Below are 18,271 nucleotides of genomic sequence, written 5' to 3' on the forward strand. Positions count from 1 at the left end.
CACTGCGCACCGGGTGGATGGGGCGGGCGGAGGGAGCGGCGGGGGTGAGTGCGCGTCGTGGGGACGGGCGCGAGTGTCCGTGCCGCCGCTGCCTCCTCCTTCTCCCCGGAGCCGCCCCGCCTGGCCCAGCCCGCCTGGCTCTCGCTGGCAGCCGGGCCGTCGGGAGGCTCCCCCGCCGGCTGCTGCTGCTGCCACCGTCGCCGCCGCCGCCACCGCTGGATCCGCCCGTCCGCCCGGCGCGACCGTCGTGGCGCCCTCCTGCACCCGCGCCCGAGGCGCCCCGTGCACACGCGCGCTCGCGCTCGCCCCGTCGGGCGCCATGTTCCAGCCGGGGGCGACGGCGGCCAAGCGCTGCTTCACCATCGAGTCCCTGGTGGGCAAGGACAGCCACGCGCTGGGCGAAGAGCCCCTCCGGCCGGCCGCCGCCGCCGCTTCCCTCGGCTACCCGGCCAGCGCCGCCGTCGAGGCCTTCGCGCACGGCTTCCAGGGCTCGGCAGCCGCCGCCGGGCGCTCTCTCTACAGCAGCCCGGAGCTGCTCTTCCCCGAGGCCGTGAGCCACCCGCCCGCCCTGGCTGTCCACCCGCCCCAGCTGGCCGCCTCGCACCTCCCGCCCTCGCCGCACCCCTTCTTCGGCGCCCAGCCCCGCGACCCGCTCAACTTCTACCCCTGGGTGCTGCGCAACCGCTTCTTCGGGCATCGCTTCCAAGGTAAGGGCCGGTGGGGGGAGGCGGAGGAGGAAGAAAGGGGGGCGCCGAAGGAGAGGCCTAGGTCTGGGGGAGGCTGGTTCGGGCGTGTTGGGCGCTGGGCAGGAGCCCTCCGACCCCCGCCCACCGACTCTGACCCAATGGCGTCTCCAGGTATGGCTGGGAGAATCCCAAACCCGAGTGTGAAACGCTGGGGAGCCGCTGCTGCCAGCCCGTGTAGACGTCCCTGAGCCAAACTGGCTAATGGGTTTGACTCCGGATCGGTCAACCAAGCAGGCGCTCCTGCTCCCATAGGTCTTCGGCCGTGCTGGCGAGGATTCTGCCACGGCTAAGCCCCCCTCCCCAAGTCACGGGCCGGTTTCCAGGGTCAGCCGTGTCCCCAAGTCCAGCTCTCCGGACAAGGATGGCCGCTGCTTAATGGGAAGGCAAGACTGACCCGCGGGTGGGGGGGGCGAGACAGCAGAAGGGCCTCACTGTGGGGCACAGCAGCACCCAAGGGGGCTGAGACCAGCCAGGCCCCTTGTGGCCCAGAGGCCAGCCAGGCAAGGCCGGCGTTCCCGCGGACGCTGCTGCTGCTGCCGGCGGCCCGTTTACCCAGAAAGTCCCCAGCTTTCTCCCCGTGGGCTCGCCGTTCTTCCGCAGCCGCCTCGGGCTTCCCTCGATGGGCCTCTGGCTGCCAGTCCAGCCCGGAAGGGTCCTCCGTCGGACGTGGCCCTGAACCTTCCGCCTCTGCCCGGCAAGGCGGCGTGGAAGTTCCAGAGATGCTTCGAAGCTCAGGGTCTTTCGCGTCTTGGTTTTAAGAAGGATTTTTTCCTCCTATAAACGAAAGTAAATTGAAGCCCCGGCCATTCATCCCGCCCCCCTTTCAGACATTTGCCGACGGGGCGCGGGGTCGGCGGCGCTTCCTCCGCGGCCGAGCCCCGTTCTCTGCCTCGGGCGCGGCTGCAATCTGCTCCGCGTCTCCCCGCTTCTTTCTAGGGGGGCAGAGGCAATACGAACAGGGGGGGGGAGTGGGAGATGCCGCCCCTGCCCCCCACCACTGCGCCCTTTGCCTGGATGGGGCAGTTCTCAGTACTCCAAATATTCCGTCAAACACAATTACGGTAAATGCAAGGAAACGGCGAAAGGTGTCGGAACGGGGTGTGCATGAGTTGCGTGAGGTTTCGGATGGGGGGGTCCTATTCCACGTACTTTCTCTCGGAAATAAATTGCTCTGAAAATCGCACTTTCCCCTCCTTTCTCCAGGGAGTTCTGGATCTGGCTGTTAATCAATTATAAAGACGCCGAAATCATTTCTTGACCCGCCCTGAGAATGGCAGAATTCTCAATTATTTTGTTTCTCTATAATACGATTATATTTTCTTCTTTCCTGGGTTGGGGGAACCCTTCCTCCAGGTAAGCGAGGGGAACTAGACCCTTTAATCTTGCGGACTGTCTGGGGGACCCACCCACCTCCCCGGGCCACCACCCGCCTGGATTTCCCGCTCCCAGGGCTGGAGGACCCTCTCATGGGTGGCGAGGTGGCTGGGTGTGCGAGGGGGGAATTTTACCTGGTTAAGGTGGAAAGAATAACAAAGGGGAAACAATCCGTTTGCCCCGGAACCTTTTCTGAAACCCACAAGCCAGTTGGGAATTTTCTTGGCGGTCCCAGTTGAAACCTGGAGCCCCGCCGTCGCCAGTTCGAAATTTGACGAAGGCGAAATGTTCGGCACCGAAATCTCCGCCGTCGGCGCAATTTAATTGCGAGATGTTTTGTATTTCGCCTCACAACCGCGATCCTGAAATCAAGGGGCGCCGATTTTTGAGTCGCGGGGCGATAAATTAAGTCCTTTTAAGCTTATCTCGTTTTAAACAGGCGCTGAAATCTCCTAAAGAAATAGACGAGATTCGAAAGTGCAGAATTGTGACGGGATTGTGTCCCCCGTTTTTAATTTTTTTGTGGGGGGAGGGAGGAGGTGGAAAGAGGAAGAAATATCGGAAACGAAGGATCTGCCTAAAGGCGAGCAGCGCGGGGCTTTTCTGCCAGGGAAATGCCCTTTCACGAAAGCCGCGGTTCCATCTCAGGTTCCCCGCAAAGGGGCGGGAGCCGTAGCTTTATTTTGTATCCTTTAAATATCGAGGCAGGAAAACGTGGGACCTCCGCGTCGTGACTCCGGAGTCATCCCGTCCGCGCAGAAAAAAACGATTCTGCAAATCCTTGCTTCTAATAAAGAAAGGGGCGCCCGACCCGAATCCTGCGCGGAACGCGGAAAGGCGAAGATGGTAGCGCAGGCCTCTCTGGGACCGGAATGGGAGGGGGGTCGATCTGGCCCCAAATCTGGGCAGGTTTCGCGGGACACAGACAAGCTCCGACGCAGAAGGGCAGGGCTCAGCATTCTTATGCAGCAAAGGAGGAGGTGGGTGCAGAAAAAGGTTGCTCGTCCCTCTTGGAGCAGCGATCCTGCCTCGCGCGGACCAGGCGCTTGCGCAGCTTCTGCCTCGACGGCGCGTCCGCCTTCTCTTGGCTTCGCCTGGACGGCTCTCTGGTGCCGTGAGTCGCCCCTCCCCGCCCACGGCCCTTCCTTGGACGGAGAGCGTGAGGCTTTGGCTCTGGCCCGCCCGGGACGGGAAGAGCAGCCCGTGCCCGCCCCCCGACGGGTCCTTCCTCAAGCCGACTCTCATTACCATCTTGGAAATGCAAATCCAGCCCGCGTCTCGCTCCCATCCCCGGCCGGCGCGTGAAAGGAGAGCGGCCCATCAAAGGGTCTTTGTTCCGCGCCCAGGAGGGGATTAAGCCCCCGCGGCGCCCCCTCGCTCGCCAGCCAGGGAACGAGGCTGCAGCGGGGCCAACGGTTTTTCCTGGACGCGCTCCTGTGCTTCGGAGGGCGCAAATCCATCAGGATCGCGACTGGAAAGAGCGCCGCCGCGGCGGGGTTGCGTTCTCTCGCCAGCCCCGCAAAAGCATTGCTCGGTTCGCGAAGTTGCCGCCGGCCAGACACGCTTCTGGTCCGGGGCGAATTTGGCTGGTGGGGATCCGCGCGGGGCCTCCGGTCCCTTGGAAGCCCGGAGCCCCTGGCCGGCCAGGCCTCCAGCAGACATGGACGGGGCTCTGAGCTCCCTGGAAGCCGTAGCGGCTCCTGGATGCTGAGGTCTGATGGGTCCGTCCGGCTCCTATTTGGACCGGGTAGACCCGGGGAACGAGGGCACCGAAAGTGCCTCCGTCACCGGCCAGAAGGAGAGAGAGCCGCCTTCGCGAAGCAGCCCCGCGGCGCTGGACCGACATTTCAGTGTGTTTGTTTCATAAAATTTACACGCTGCTTGACAGGGAGAAAACCCTCGAAGCGGTTTACAAAGAGGATACAACAATGAAATTATCAGTAGAAACAACTCTTTAAAAGATAAAATCAGCAGTAGACTAAAAGCAGATTAAACCAGGCATCCACATTCATCTGCAGGGAACTGCTTCTTCCTGTGTGTCTTTGCCCCCCCCCCCTTCTGCCAAGCACCTGTTGAGCCCTATAAAACTAGGAAGGTCTTACCAGTGATATTTTTCCCTTGAGGAAGCCTTATGGGAATCTTAAAACGTGGGGGGGGGCAGGGGGCGTTGGCTTCCCCCCTCCATTCCTCTCAGCCTGGCAGGTGTGTTCTTCCTCCTCTACCCCCCCCCCCACTCCTGGTCCCAAAATTAAGACCCCACGTTGCAGGTCTGAGGACCCCAGTTGTTTCAGCACATGCTGGCAAAGGGACTCTGGTCCTGGGAGGAGGTCAACCCCCCCTCACTGGGCAGCCCTTAACCCCCCCCCCAACTGCCCCCCTTCCTCTCTGCCTTCATCCAAATTGCACTTGCAGCAAATGCTGGCTTTTCCTTCGCGAGCAGCCAGTCGCCAGTGATTAAATTGATCGTTATGCTGTTGGCTCCCCCCCCCCCCCCTGCTATCGAGTATGGCACTTGGGTCTCTCTCTTTAAAATTCCAGAAAGACCTGTGTACGACATATTGGCCTTCATCACCATTGTTATTTTTTTATGCTTTCTGGGCAGAGACACCGCCCCCCCTTCTGTCGTGCGTTGTTGCTGTGTTGCAAATTATCATCATCCCTGTTAACTAACTATCCTGCAGAAATTAAGCCCGTTTCAGTCTCCTTGCTTTTACTAACTTGGGAGTTAAGTGGATGCTTTAACTGTCATCTGTGGCTTAGCTTTGGCATGGGATCGATGCGCAAGGCAATGGATGTGAAATGATGATGGAGCTGGTGGTTTCTCTTTCACTTCATTGATCAGCACAAAACTTCCCTCCTGAAACAGGCCTGGAGTCTCTCCTGCCAGGGCTGGTGCAATCTACACTCTTGTTTGCTCTGGCGGTGAAAGCCAGTCTTCCCTGCGAGAGGCAAGGGCATCAGTGGCTGGCAAAGCAGTGGGCATTGCCAGGCTGACTTCGCCATCCTGCAACCGTTTCCTAAAAGCGGCCTTTCCCCAAACGAATCCCACCTAGTGTCCTGGGGTCTTTCGGGGTGTGTGTGTGTGTGTGTGTCTTGGACTGACCACCACAACCACCATCCCTGTCAGAAGTGCAGCAGGTGCCTGTAAGATCTTCAACTTTTTCTGCGGTATCACACCAGGGTTGTGGTATTTAGGAAAGCCAGATGAGATTATTTTATTTCAGGGAGATTTTAAGATGCATTTTTTATGTTGCAAACTGCCCAGTGGATATTTGAATGAAGGGTGGTATAGAAATTTAATTCTTGCTGCTATTACTATTACTATTATTACTATTACCATTACTATTACCAATTATTAATACTATTAAACTGAATAAATCAAGCCTGAGTTCGTGCCATGTGAAATGTTGGGTTTTATAATTGACTTAATGGTGTTTTCTTCCTGTTTTTATTTTCTTTTTCACTGCCTGCTATTCAGAGACTTAGAGTGAGAGGTTTTGAATTTAATAAGTGACTAAGAATAAATGAATCCATAGAAGGGACTTTTTGGAGGTAGAAAATCCAGGCTTGGAAATCTGAAAATGAAGTGTTTTTGCTAGTATGCCGCTCGTCAGGTTTAAGTTTAGGAAAAAAATAGCAAGAATTATGATAACCTGGTTTATTTATTTTTACCTATGTGTTAAATTCGTATACCGCCATTCATCCATAGATCTCAGGGTGGTTCACAACATAAAATCACGATAGATTGTCATCATTACACTATGCTCTGTTGATGAGATGATCTCTTAATCTCTAGGGTGTATTGGGGGCAGGACACCCATTAAAACAATACTTGGCAGGCTCTAGGGTGAATTCCCCCTCTGCCAGCCCCACCAAGCTGAACAGGGACCATTGCAAAGAGGAGAGGGGTCTTTATCTTCTCCCGCCATCCCCGGGGCCTGTAGAGGAAAGCTTCCCAGTGGACAAACTCTAATTGAGCAGCACTTGAACTGCTTATTCAGCCAAGATGTTCTAGCACTAAGCCTATTTTAAGTTGCTCCCAAAACAAATGCACTTTCAGAAGAAAAACTCGAGTCCTTCCCCCTCCCAGCCCAGCCCAGTGTATTCCCAGACACACAGCAACCAGCATTTCTCAAAACATGTTTTTTCTCCCCTTTAAATTAACCACTTGGGATGGTGGTCCCTGTTTGCACAATAGGAGCCTGGATCTCAGTGTCGGCAAAGTGTCCTTCAGAAAGGAAGGCTTCTAGGTTTGTTTGTCTGCTGTGAGGACATTTGAGGGTTCCCTGGGCGAAAGCGGCAGAACCCTCCTTTTTAGTTTCCTAAAGCAAACCATTTTCTCCCCAATGAATTCACTCAAATTCCTGATGGGAAGTTTGGCTGGAATTCTAGTATATGGTGCTAGAGCATAATTTGTGTATTTGGAATTTATTGTTCTGGAGTGCATCAGGTCATTTCTCTATTATTCATTTAGTATTTAATTTCCCCCCTCTTTATTAATAAAACTGATCAACCCATTTTCTAAAGAAAGCAAAGAGGTTTATGAAGTGTAAAAATGGCCGGCAGCGTTGCGAAGAGCCTGTCCTGAGCAGCCACAGATTTTCTGTGCTTAATGGAATTTTTGTGGCACCCAGACAATTTCAGGGAATGGGGAGCCACTCTGGGCAGAAGGAGCCCCCAAAGGAAGGCAGGGGCTGCTCTCTCCCTTTTATTTCTGGAGATTAATGGCATGAGATTTTATTTTGAACGGAGACACAGAAAGGCCCCTGGGTCACATAGAAACCCGGTAGCTGCCTGTTTGTGGTTTATTATTATCATTAATATTTATTAATCACACACGCTTCACCCCAAGGTCCCAGGGCAGGTTACAACATTAAAACACAACAATAAAAAGATGTTTAAAACAAAAGGGAAGGCTCCAGCCAAAGCTGAATATGTTCAGACCCTATTAATTTATGCTGGATAAATAATAGTGATCAGTTTACAAATAATGAAAGTAAAAACAACTAAATGTGTGTATTTCATAGGGATTCACACAATTGAAATTAATAAAAACTGAAATCTAAATTTAAATTTTTTTAAAAAAATGTATACACCAAGGGCAGGGAAATGCCACCTCTCTCTCCCAAGCCACTCTGAGCAAGTAGACAAAGCAGGCAAGTGAAAGTCTTTGGCTTGAGAGAGCCCTGTGACGACTCTCGTGGCATATAGATCTCTTAGCTGGGAAGAATGATGCAGCGCCTCATTCTTCCACATGCAACTTGCAGGAGTGGGGGGGGGGCACATGAACCGCTCACCTAAACCTGAACCAACAAATAATAGTCTTTAGATCCAGGTTATTCCTTTCAAGCAGAGCAGAATCAACCCTGTGGATATTTGCTCTCTCTTTTGTCCTCTATTTTACCTTAGGTACGGGAGGGTATTTTCCAGCTTTTCCGTCAACCGCTTTAAAAAGTAATTTGTAACTGGGACTCTGCAACTGAGCCTTGCTTTCGCATGTGTGCATTTTTGGAGGGTGCGTGTGGCGAGGTTATATTTCATGCCTGCACACAAATGGCCCTCCCAGTAGCCCCCCCAGCCACTGGGCTGTGCATCTGGGCTCCCTGGTTTTCCCACTGGCTGAAGACCTGGGCGTTGGAACTGGGTCCCGCCCTGCCTTTTTTGTTTTCTCTTATATTTTGTTTTCTTGTATTTTCTTCTGCTTATTTGATCATTAGTAGCATGAATTATTTTTGTTACATGAATTAATTTTATTTACACTTTTGTACCTTGCTCTGGAATCTGTTGACCACGGGCAATCAACAAACATTTGAAATGAATAATAAACATTTAACCAGATCTGGGCTTTGCAATAGCTTTTTTTCCACTCCAGTTGCAAAGAAGCCCATCTCTGAATGCTGACTTAGGGAAGAGCACCTTCTCAGGTTCTGGTGAGCTAATTGCTTTGTTCAAAAAGTAGGCCAAAAGCAGGTCTGTGTGTGCACCCCCATTGACCCGCAAAGTGATGATGACCCAAGCTGTTTTGTCTCTCCTAAAAGGTTTCTGTTGCAGAACTCCCTGCAGAGGCTATGCAGGTGCAACTCTAAGACCACAGCCTGCCTCATTCAAGCCCCACTCAGAGAACAATTGCTTTTGCAATTGAGTTAGAGCAGCTTCCTTTCTGGAAATAAAACAAGGAGGAAATTGGAGTTGACGAGGCCGCAAAGGCAGCTCACGCAGGCCTGGTCCCGCCAAGCAGTGCTCTCTCCAATTTCTTCCGCTAGAGGACTACACATGCCAGTGCTTATTCTTGGGGCAGGAGTGAAAGTATCTGGGATCGGGTGTCCTGGCCCATCCAGTGACCTCTCATCCCCTTGGCCTTCCTCGTTCGTTCTTTGCATCTGTTGGTGGCTTGGCTCCTTGCACAGCTGAGCTCTTGCCTGGTGGAGGCAGGAGGTGGGAGATGGCTTTTGACACTGTGGAGTGGACCCTAATACCCAGCCTTCTCTCCTCAGGCGGCGAAGTGTCCCAGGAGAGCCTGCTCTTACACGGCCCCTTTGCCAGGAAGCCCAAGAGGATCCGCACGGCCTTCTCGCCCTCGCAGCTCCTGCGACTGGAGCGGGCCTTTGAGAAGAACCACTATGTGGTGGGGGCAGAACGTAAGCAGCTGGCCAGCAGCCTCAGCCTCTCAGAGACCCAGGTGAGTGCCAGGCATCCCACATAGCCTCCTGGGGGAGAAGAGGATTTCTGCAAGAATGGGGCCTGTGCCCCCCTCTCTCTAAAAGTGCTTAGGATTTCATCAGTATTTTAAAAACCTCCCTGTGACTTAAGGAATGAAAATCTACAATATGGCTGACTAGTATTTTTTGTTTAAAACTTTTTCTTTGCAATAATATTTGGGGGTCCCATTTTCTACATTGCTTCTCTCACATATTAGAGGGCCAGTCCTGCCCCAAGGCTCCCTTGCAGAACTTGGCTCTCCTCCTAATGTCTTCAGACAATGAAGTCTCGGAGGCCAGGAGGTAAAATGCTGCTGGTTTTAGGAAGCAAAGGGCTCTAAGTAACCACCTGCTTGCAACATTTTGCCTCCCTCAAACAGCTGTTCCCATCAGGATGGCAGTGGTCGGGATTCCCATTACCATAGAAATGTTGGGTGCAACGGGATATATATATGTATGTATGTATATGTATATATGTATATATGTATTTCTTTCTTTCATAATACTTATGCACTGCTTGATTGTTTAAAAAAACATCAAAGCAGTTTACAAAGAGAACAAAGCAATAAAATTATCAGTAAAAGCAGCTCGAAAGATAATATCAGCAATAAGCTAAAAGCAGATTAAAACCTGCATCGACATCTGGGTAGGATTGCCTAACAAAAATGTTTTAAGCAGGTAACGAAAACAGTGCAGTGAGTTCCAGTGTGTTGGTGCTGCCTGCATCACCTCTTAGTGAGTTAGGAAGAAGACGTTTGGCCTCTGTCCAACATGGTTGCCGCAGGGACCCCACTGGACCCAGACTTCACTTTCTGGCTGCACTGGCTTTCCACTTGTGTGTGCACACGTGTCATCAAACCATAGACTTGTGGAGTTGGAAGGGACCCGAGGGCCCCCCCGCCCAATTCCCTGGCCCCGCTCCTCTGCATACCTTCCAGCTTGTAATTTGTGTCACCTGGAGCTTGGTGAGCGAAGGCTGTTCCTGCAGTGCAGCATCTCTGGGATTCTCTTTGGACGCGGGTTCTGCGCACGTGGCTGGTGGCGCATGTGCTTTGTACTGGCAGCCCCCTCCTTGTCTCCTCTTTCAAACAGTTCCCTTGTCGTGTCCCAGAGGGCGAATGCCTGGCCTCTTGTACGCGGACACCCTGCTGGAGCCCCTTACTCCTGCTGCTGCTGCTGCTGCTGCGGCTGCTGTGGCTTTGTTTGACAGTGGAATCCAGCCCGGAGCATGTGGAATATGCACAGGGAGGGGTCTTGAGCCCCCTCTGAGCCCCGGGCTCACCAACTCGCTTCCAGCCTTGGTTCCTTCCCTGCAAAACGGGAACAATATTCTTCAGACTTGCAGGCCCATGAAGAGGAAATGCAAGAGAAAGTGTCGTTTTTTAAAAAAAAAATCTTGCACAAAGATCATACACTATTTCCATTATTTCTAGGAACTGTGCAAAGTGCCTCTTTGTCTTGGAGCTGTGGGATTTCTTTTCTCTTTTTTTTTAAAAAAATCAATTATTGGAATCCATATTTTAATTCTAAGAACTTTGGCCTACTGCGCACACAACCATTTGTGACCCAACAACCTGCTATGTCAGTGGTTCCCAAACTCCCCCCTCCCCCCCCCCCCGGTCACTTAAAGATCTCTGCGAGTCTGGATGGGCCACTGAATGATTTTTCTGCCCCTTTAACAATTGCAATATGCTGGGCTAGATGCTCTGTGATTTGTATTGCTTCTTCTGTTTGTTATATTTTGCACTGCAGTTTGAATTCCACTGAATACAATATAATGAGCAAAAGAAGCCATAACAAGACACAGTTCCAAACCAACAGGGCGCTGGTGATGGGCGAGTCGTCTCCCGGCTTCAGCCACAAATCCACAGACATGCAGGGGCCGACTGAAGGAACCCTGCAGAACCTCAGGGGTCCACGGACCACAGTTTGGGAGCCCCTGTTCTAGTTGATGAAGGCTATCAGTGGCTCCTGGCCATGCTAGCTATGCGCTGACTGTGGGCTTCCTGCCCAGATTTGGTTGAGCACTGCTGGATTCCCAAAGCAAGGGAGCTCTTTTTGTTAGCGATGCACCTCTGGGGGTTCTGGAGAGTCAAGCTGTTTGTGCAAAGCGCCTTTCCTCCCCATGTGGCCCTAGTTGTGGTCTTCTGGGGCAGTGGTGTGTTCTGGTGAGAAGGTGCTGCGTTACACCATGTCTTATATGCTCTCGTGGAGACGAGGGCAGGGCGCTTGGAGATGCAATGGCAGCTATTTTCATTTATGCATTTATTTCATAAAATTTATATACAGTGGTACCTTGGGTTAAGTACTTAATTCGTTCTGGAGGTCCGTTCTTAACCTGAAACCATTCTTAACCTGAAGCACCACTTTAGCTAATGGGGCCTCCCGCTGCTGCTGCGCCGCCGGAACCCAATTTCTGTTCTCATCCTGAAGCAAAGTTCTTAACCTGAAGCACTATTTCTGGGTTAGCGGAGTCTGTAACCTGAAGCATCTGTAACCTGAAGTGTATGTAACCCGAGGTACCACTGTACCTCTTGATTGCAGAAAAACCTTCAAGCGGTTTAGCAAAAGGATAAAACAATTAAACCATCACTAACAATTTTACGGCAAGGGACGCGGGTGGCGCTGTGGGTAAAACCTCAGCGCCTAGGACTTGCCGATCGCATGGTCGGCGGTTCGAATCCCCACGGCGGGGTGCGCTCCCATCGTTCGGTCCCAGCGCCTGCCAACCTAGCAGTTCGAAAGCACCCCCGGGTGCAAGTAGATAAATAGGGACCGCTTACCAGCGGGAAGGTAAACAGCGTTCCGTGTGCTGCGCTGGCTTGCCAGATGCAGCTTGTCACGCTGGCCACGTGACCCGGAAGTGTCTGCGGACAGCACTGGCTCCCGGCCTATAGAGTGAGATGAGCACACAACCCTAGAGTCTGGCAAGACTGGCCCATACGGGATGGGGTACCTTTACCTTTTTAACAATTTTACAACCGCAATTTGAAGCATGCAGGAAGTTAAAACATACAGAAAGCAATGGAATAGACTAAAACAAATTAAAGCTCATACTTTCTTTCTAAACGTCTGTGTAGGCTTGTCTAAATAGGAATGTTTTTGGCAGATGCTGGAAAGAGCACGGAGAAGGTGCCTGATTGCTATCAATAGGCAGGAGAGAGAGAGAGATAAAACTTTATTCACATTAGCCAATGGCCATAGCAACAGTAAAACATTACAGGATACGCAGAAAAGGAAAATTGTGCAAAAAGCACAATTTAAAGTCCTGAATCAGCAGTCAGTTAGTATCAATAGGCAGGGAGTTCGAACGTGTCTGTGCTGCCACACTAAAATACCAAGTTCTGCCAGATGTGGTGAGGGTATTCTGTGGCACCTGGAAAAGTGCCGAATCTGCAGATTGAAGCGGCCCACTTTTTAATTCCACCCCTTCCATCAAAGTCAATGAGAGAAAAATTCCTTGCGCCAGAAATGGGGGCTGATGCAAATCTGTGCCAAACTTTTCACAAAGTGGCAAATGTGCTTACTCCTGCCACGCTTGAAAGATAGACTTAAGAGGAAGTTGGAAAAGGGACGCTCCTTCCCACTTCCTCTCTCGGCTCTCTGTGCTTTCGGATTGACACTCGAGCAGCTGGACAGAAAGCAGAGCGACTGAGAGAGTCGGGCGGAACAAGGGGAGCAATATGAGAAAGTGGAATGTGGGGTTGGAGAGAAGCAACAGGAGCAGGAGGGTTGCCCACAAGACGGTTCAAAATTCCAAATGGTGGTCATGTTGGTGGACCCAACATGAGGTGAGAATGAGGCTTGCAAGTTTTACTGTTGTTTGGCACAAATGACCATGGGAATGAGGAAAATCATCTAGCAGTGGCTGGGTACTTCTTTCCTTTTATTTGGTAGGATTCCCGCTTCATGCTAGCAGTTTAAACGGCAACCTTTGCAAGATGGTTTACATTTCTAATTCACAGCTACTAAATGCTGCGTTTCAGCCAGCCAGCCAGTGATCTTTGGCTAAAGCTCAGCGTGTTTTACAGGTTGAACCTGTGTGAGGAAAATAGGGGAGGACAGCAGTCATGCTGAACCTACTCAGTTGGCTATTACGTTATGTGCTGCCACTCCTTGGAGAAACGCTGCCTGCATTTTCGGAGCCCCCTTGTGGGTGGGGCTGCAGGGGGCTCTCGGGATGAGTTCTGTCGCTTCAAAATTCACTTCAACATCACTGGTTATACATGACATGTATTCCTCTAGATGCGGTTGGGTTTGCTGAAGGCTGATGAGCAGGCTGTTTTGACTTGAGGAAGCCCAAATAGGATGTAATCATGTCTGTAACTTGGAGGAAAACCTGACAACTTTTAGGAGGGAGAATTTATGTGGCTGTAGAAGGCTCTTGTTGAAAACGGCACCACGATCCCTCGGGTCAGTGCAATGCCCGTGGCATCTCCTTCCATACAATGACGGATGGACCATCTGCACTCCCTGTCTGGGTCAGGATGCTGCCTGCTCAGGGCTGGCAAAGAAGAGAAAAAGAAGAACGTTTGGTCAGCTTATCTTGTAGGGGGTTGGACTAGAGATGACCCTTTCGGTCCATTCCAAGCCTACAATTCTGTGCTCATAAGCTGGCAGTCCGGTATATGTGCCTTAGCCTTAACATTTCATGTTGTCAGAATACCTTCATATGTGTCCTTTCCTGTCTTGACGTCACCTTTTTATTTAATTTAATGCTATTGTGCAAAACCTGTTCCTTTGAAAGCTGCACCACAGTTTGCAAGCACACTCACTCCGAAAATTTGCTCAAAGGTGCACCAGGCGCGCCAAAGGCTGGTCTGCCAGGAAGGGTGAGATAAGAAAAGTCTTTTGAAATGGTTGGTATCTGCGCTTTGAGTTAATGTGCTCAGGATGCAGAGAAGCAGAATGGATTTTATGCACCTGGTGGATCGCTAAGAGACTTACACATTGAGCCTGGAAGGATAAATGCTCAGTCTATTCTGCAGTGGAATGAAGACCATTTAAATGCACTTTCTATAAACATCCATCTCAGTTTGCACAAACAGATCAGTACATGCCACCCAAATGAGCCAATATGTATCCAAGCCGATGTTTATAGATAGCAGAGGACAGACAGACTTTGTAGTAACTTGGAGGAAGGACACCACAGGAATTTGAAGTGTTATGAATTTATATTTAAAAAAATATATATCTGCCATATAAGCTTTTTAAATATCAAAACAGCTTACAAAATCCAACTGATTTGCTATATGTCTGACATTATTTTAGTCCTGCATTGCTGAGCACTTGGGTTCTGAGAGTGAGGGCAACAGCCTGGACCCCTTCATGAGCCCCAAGCTCAGTTCCCAAACACTGGAAGAAGACTTCTCTGAGTGTGTGCAGAGTACAGTTCCTGCACAGCCGGGCCACCCTTTCAGTATGTTTTGAGTGCAGGGCTTCCACCCAAATCAGGACTTAGGGCTCATTCAGACCTCTTTATGTCCTGCTGTTTCCCCCTGCGGAAACCTGCTCTTTCTCACAATCAGGTTTTCCGTGGATTGATGTTCACTCCAATTCAGTACTAAAGAGCAGGTTTTCCCAGGGGGAAAGCAGCAGGGGAAACAGAAAACCACTTGGACCTGTGCTTTGTAGGACAGGCAGAAGTGTGGGAAATTCCTTGGTGAGAGGGACTGAGGCCAAGAAGTCCCCCATTTCCCCATTGCCATGAACTCAGTAGCCCTTCTTAGGCAATTTGAGTGAATGATGTGTGCAGCTGGTTGTGGCGGCAATAAGACTGGCTACTGGATGGGCCCCCTTTGGCCTGATCCAGCACGCTTTCCTTATGTTCTTCAAAGTGATATTAGGTATCTCAATCTGCAGCAAAATTATGAGAATTTGATTAAGCTGTCACGCACAGAATGCCTTGTTAATTTCTTTATTTTTAAAGACTGATAGAGGAAGTGCAATGACACTCTCCAAGATAGTCCTGGGTGTAGACCTTGCAAAGTGAGTTGGCTTCTGAAATGTGGGTTCAGTGAGGAGCTTCCATCCTTTGGGCTGCTGGGAACAATTTGGCTTGGGACTCTGTGAATGCGCTCAGGTGAGGAGCAAAAGGAAGTGGGGGCATGAGAGGGAACACCCACAGAAATGCCACCCCACATGTGACAAACTGACCATACAAAAACTTGGGTCTTCTTCTGCTAATGAGCTTCTACACCAGCAGTGACGGAGGCTGTACAATGGGTCGTTTTTACAGTTTTTTCCACAGCATGGGAAAACCTGGATTAAATGTAGCAAAAAGTACAGGCTGGCATTTCAGTGACGATGGCACCATATTAAGCTTTCATACATGAGCTGCTGGGATGCACACAAAAAATCCCACCTGGAAGCACCCAGGGTTCTGTCTTTCAAAGGGTGCTCAGATTGTTCTCTACAGCAAAAGCAGAGCTGCTGTTTTCATTTATTCTAACATAGAGCATAGAATCATACAATTGGAAGAGATCCCAAGGGTCATCTAGTCCAACCCCCTGCCATGCAGGAATCCCAGCTAAAGCAGCCATCATCATCATCTTCATCAGACATATGTTTATGTGTCCCTATTTCTGTGTTACATCATTTTGACTGGCTGTCTCTTTGCTCTGTGTTCTCTGACAACCTCCACAACGCAATGGACCACTTTGCCCCCTGAGGGAGGTTTCCTTCTGACCTGGGGGGCTGCTTTCTCCCCGAAGTCAAGTTGCTCTGCAACCTTTCTGAGGACAGCTGTTTGCCCGTCCGTCTGGCCACCCGCCCTCCATCCTTGTCCAAGCGGAAACAGCCTCTTCGATGCCACAAAATCTGTGCGGGTGGAGTTTTAGTTTGCAATACACAATAGCTGTAAGAAATCCATATTTTAGCATGGCAGCAGCTGCACTGTGGAACTCCCTGCCTCTTGATATGACACAGGCTCCTTCACTGTACTCTTTTCAGCACCTACTAAAAACATGTCTGTTTGGAGAAGCCCAACCAGATGTTTAATCCATCTTTAGCCAATTGCTGGTTTTAGATTCTGAATGTTTTAAAGAGTTGCCTTTACTGTTCTAACTGATAACTTTATTGTTTTCTTCTCATTGTAAACGACTTTCAGGTGTTGGGTTCCCACCATCACCAACCAGACAGCGGATAATTTTAATGAAATGAATACATAAATATTCTTACCTTCTTTGATTTTCTAGGGTAGGTTGGAGTAAATATTTTGCATGAATAAATAGGCAGTCAACCATCCAGTCTCTTGGGCTCAAGTTCAGAGGCAGTGAGGAGTTAAGTGTTTTAATTACTTAAATAAACTAGTAGAAACACTTCTAAAATGCATTGAGACCACCCGGCCTTAATTTCCAGGCTCCATGTCCACATCTTTCTTTCTTTCTTTCTTTCTTTCTTTCTTTCTTTCTTCCTTCCTTCCTTCCTTCCTTCCTTCCTTCCTTCCTTCCTTCCTTCCTTCCTTCCTTGCAGTTTTATCAGTTTTAAGAAATACAAAGATTCAGAAAAATTGTACAATGTAGCTTACAAATCTTAAGAACACACTAAATAATAATATGAATAGCAATATGAAAAGATCTAATAAACAAAAGAGTGGTCAGGATCAGTGGGCATGGGGTGAAGAGTACTGTTAGGAGCACATTTAAACATTTCTTACCAACAAACAAAAAATAGAGAACAATGTTTGGGGCTTATATATTGGTGTATTTAGAGAGCCGTATAAGCAGAGAGAGGATTGTCACCTGTATTTCATTATGTCAATCAAAGATTTCTGAATGCTGGATGCAGGTTCAAATTGTGCGATTCCTCCTTTGCATGCTTAATAAAATCATACCATATTGCAAATAATAATAATAATAATAATAATAAAAGTTCATTTTGTTTTGTCCTCTTGCTACTCTTCATGAACAGGCCATGTTTCTCCAAAAGGGTGACTGCGCACACTTTGCTGTGCCGTGCTCAGAGCATAGCCCCCAACTCAATCTTCCCAGTGACTGGCAATGACATACCTGGTGGCCGATAATAGACACCATCTCGCTGCAGTGCGTGGGGATAACTTCAGTTTCAAATAAGTGTACAGTGGTACCTCGGGTTAAGTACTTAATTCGTTCTGGAGGTCCGTTCTTAACCTGAAACTGTTCTTAACCTGAAGCACCACTTTAGCTAATGGGGCCTCCCGCTGTTGCTGCATTTCTGTTCTCATCCTGAAGCAAAGTTCTTAACCTGAGGTACTATTTCTGGGTTAGCAGAGTCTGTAACCTGAAGCATCTGTAACCTGAAGCGTATGTAACCCGAGGTACCACTGTATAACTGGAGTCACTGTACGGTGAATAATTCTGCCTCTTTCTTGGAAAACTGAGCTCCTCAGCCTCTTCCGCTTTCGTGTCTCCCGCAGGTGAAGGTCTGGTTCCAGAACAGGAGGACCAAATACAAGAGGCAGAAGTTGGAAGAGGAAGGCCCAGAGTCGGACCAGAAGAAGAAAGGCTCCCACCACATCAACCGATGGCGGATCGCCACCAAGCAATCCAACGGAGAAGACATTGACGTCACGTCCAACGACTAGGAGGGAGGTGGGAGGAGGCTGCTGGCAAGACAGTTCGCAGACAGGACCGCGTGGGAAGGGGGGGAACCAACTCTGGAGACTGAGCCAGGACAGGGCAGCCTCCCACTGCCACGCATGGGCTGTCCTCCGTGGGGGAACGCGCTTCGCCTCGGAGCCCCCTCCTCCCTCCAGCCCATGGGGCCACCTGTGGGGATAGGGAATGCACTTGATGGCCGAGGACGGCCGAGGTGGGAGGCTGTATCGGCTCCAGGAAAAGGAAGGGCTTTGCCGCTTGCTCCAGCAAGGAAGTCCCCCGTCAGCCATATGAGCAAATAAACACGTCCACCAAGACCCATGCTCTGCACACTCCTCCTGTCTTTGTTGGGCTTCGGTTGGGTTTACTATTATTTTTCTAATGGCAGCAAACCCATTTTCTCTTTAATTTATTCTTCAGTGTCTCTGCGTTTGGTGTGTGCATATCCCCTGTGTCATAGATAGCAACAGATGTAGTGTGTGTTACTGTGCGGTAATAAAAACAACATGGGTTTGAAACATGTCGCCTTATCGTAGCCAGCTCCCATGCAGGAGGGGAATCTGTTTGCAGGAACCAGTGGAATCGAGGCTTCGCAGACATCCCAGATGTGCTCCCAAGCCTTTAGGAAAGCATGGCAAAGATAATTTCCTGAGATAATTTTCTAGGTGGGAATTAAACACTTCTGGTTCTGGGGTATACCATACCTATAGAAGGGAAGAGCGCCAAGGGTCATTGATGCCAGAATCTGTGATGCCAGAATCCCAACTCAAAAATCCCTGACAGGTGACCCATCTGACTTCTGTTTCTAAACCTCCAAGGAAGGAGAAGCCACCCCCTTCTGAGGGAGCCAGTTCAGCTGACAAACAGCTCTTGCACT

The 18,271-nt window shown here is 50.2% G+C and overlaps 1 protein-coding gene across 1 annotated transcript; it reads left to right on the top strand.

Annotated features, from left to right (window-relative positions):
• Window positions 1-5: 5 nt before the first annotated feature.
• Window positions 6-17,912, top strand: LOC310853025 (homeobox protein EMX1-like). Its single transcript, XM_083757185.1, has 3 exons — window positions 6-707; window positions 8,615-8,799; window positions 17,214-17,912. The coding sequence occupies exons 1-3, from the start codon at window positions 320-322 to the stop codon at window positions 17,379-17,381; spliced, it is 741 nt and encodes a 246-aa protein (XP_083613311.1). The 5' UTR covers window positions 6-319; the 3' UTR covers window positions 17,382-17,912.
• Window positions 17,913-18,271: the final 359 nt, after the last annotated feature.

The sequence above is a fragment of the Podarcis gaigeae genome (assembly GCF_964106915.1).
Source record: "Podarcis gaigeae genome assembly, chromosome: 9".
Classification (NCBI taxonomy): domain Eukaryota; kingdom Metazoa; phylum Chordata; class Lepidosauria; order Squamata; family Lacertidae; genus Podarcis; species Podarcis gaigeae.

Excerpts from the sequence above, each read along its gene's own strand:
- LOC310853025 (XM_083757185.1), top strand. The coding sequence starts at position 320 with ATGTTCCAGCCGGGGGCGACGGCGGCCAAGCGCTGCTTCACCATCGAG. Across the intron at positions 708-8,614 it reads CTTCGGGCATCGCTTCCAAG|GCGGCGAAGTGTCCCAGGAG; the intron begins GTAAGGGCCGGT and ends TTCTCTCCTCAG. Across the intron at positions 8,800-17,213 it reads TCAGCCTCTCAGAGACCCAG|GTGAAGGTCTGGTTCCAGAA; the intron begins GTGAGTGCCAGG and ends TGTCTCCCGCAG.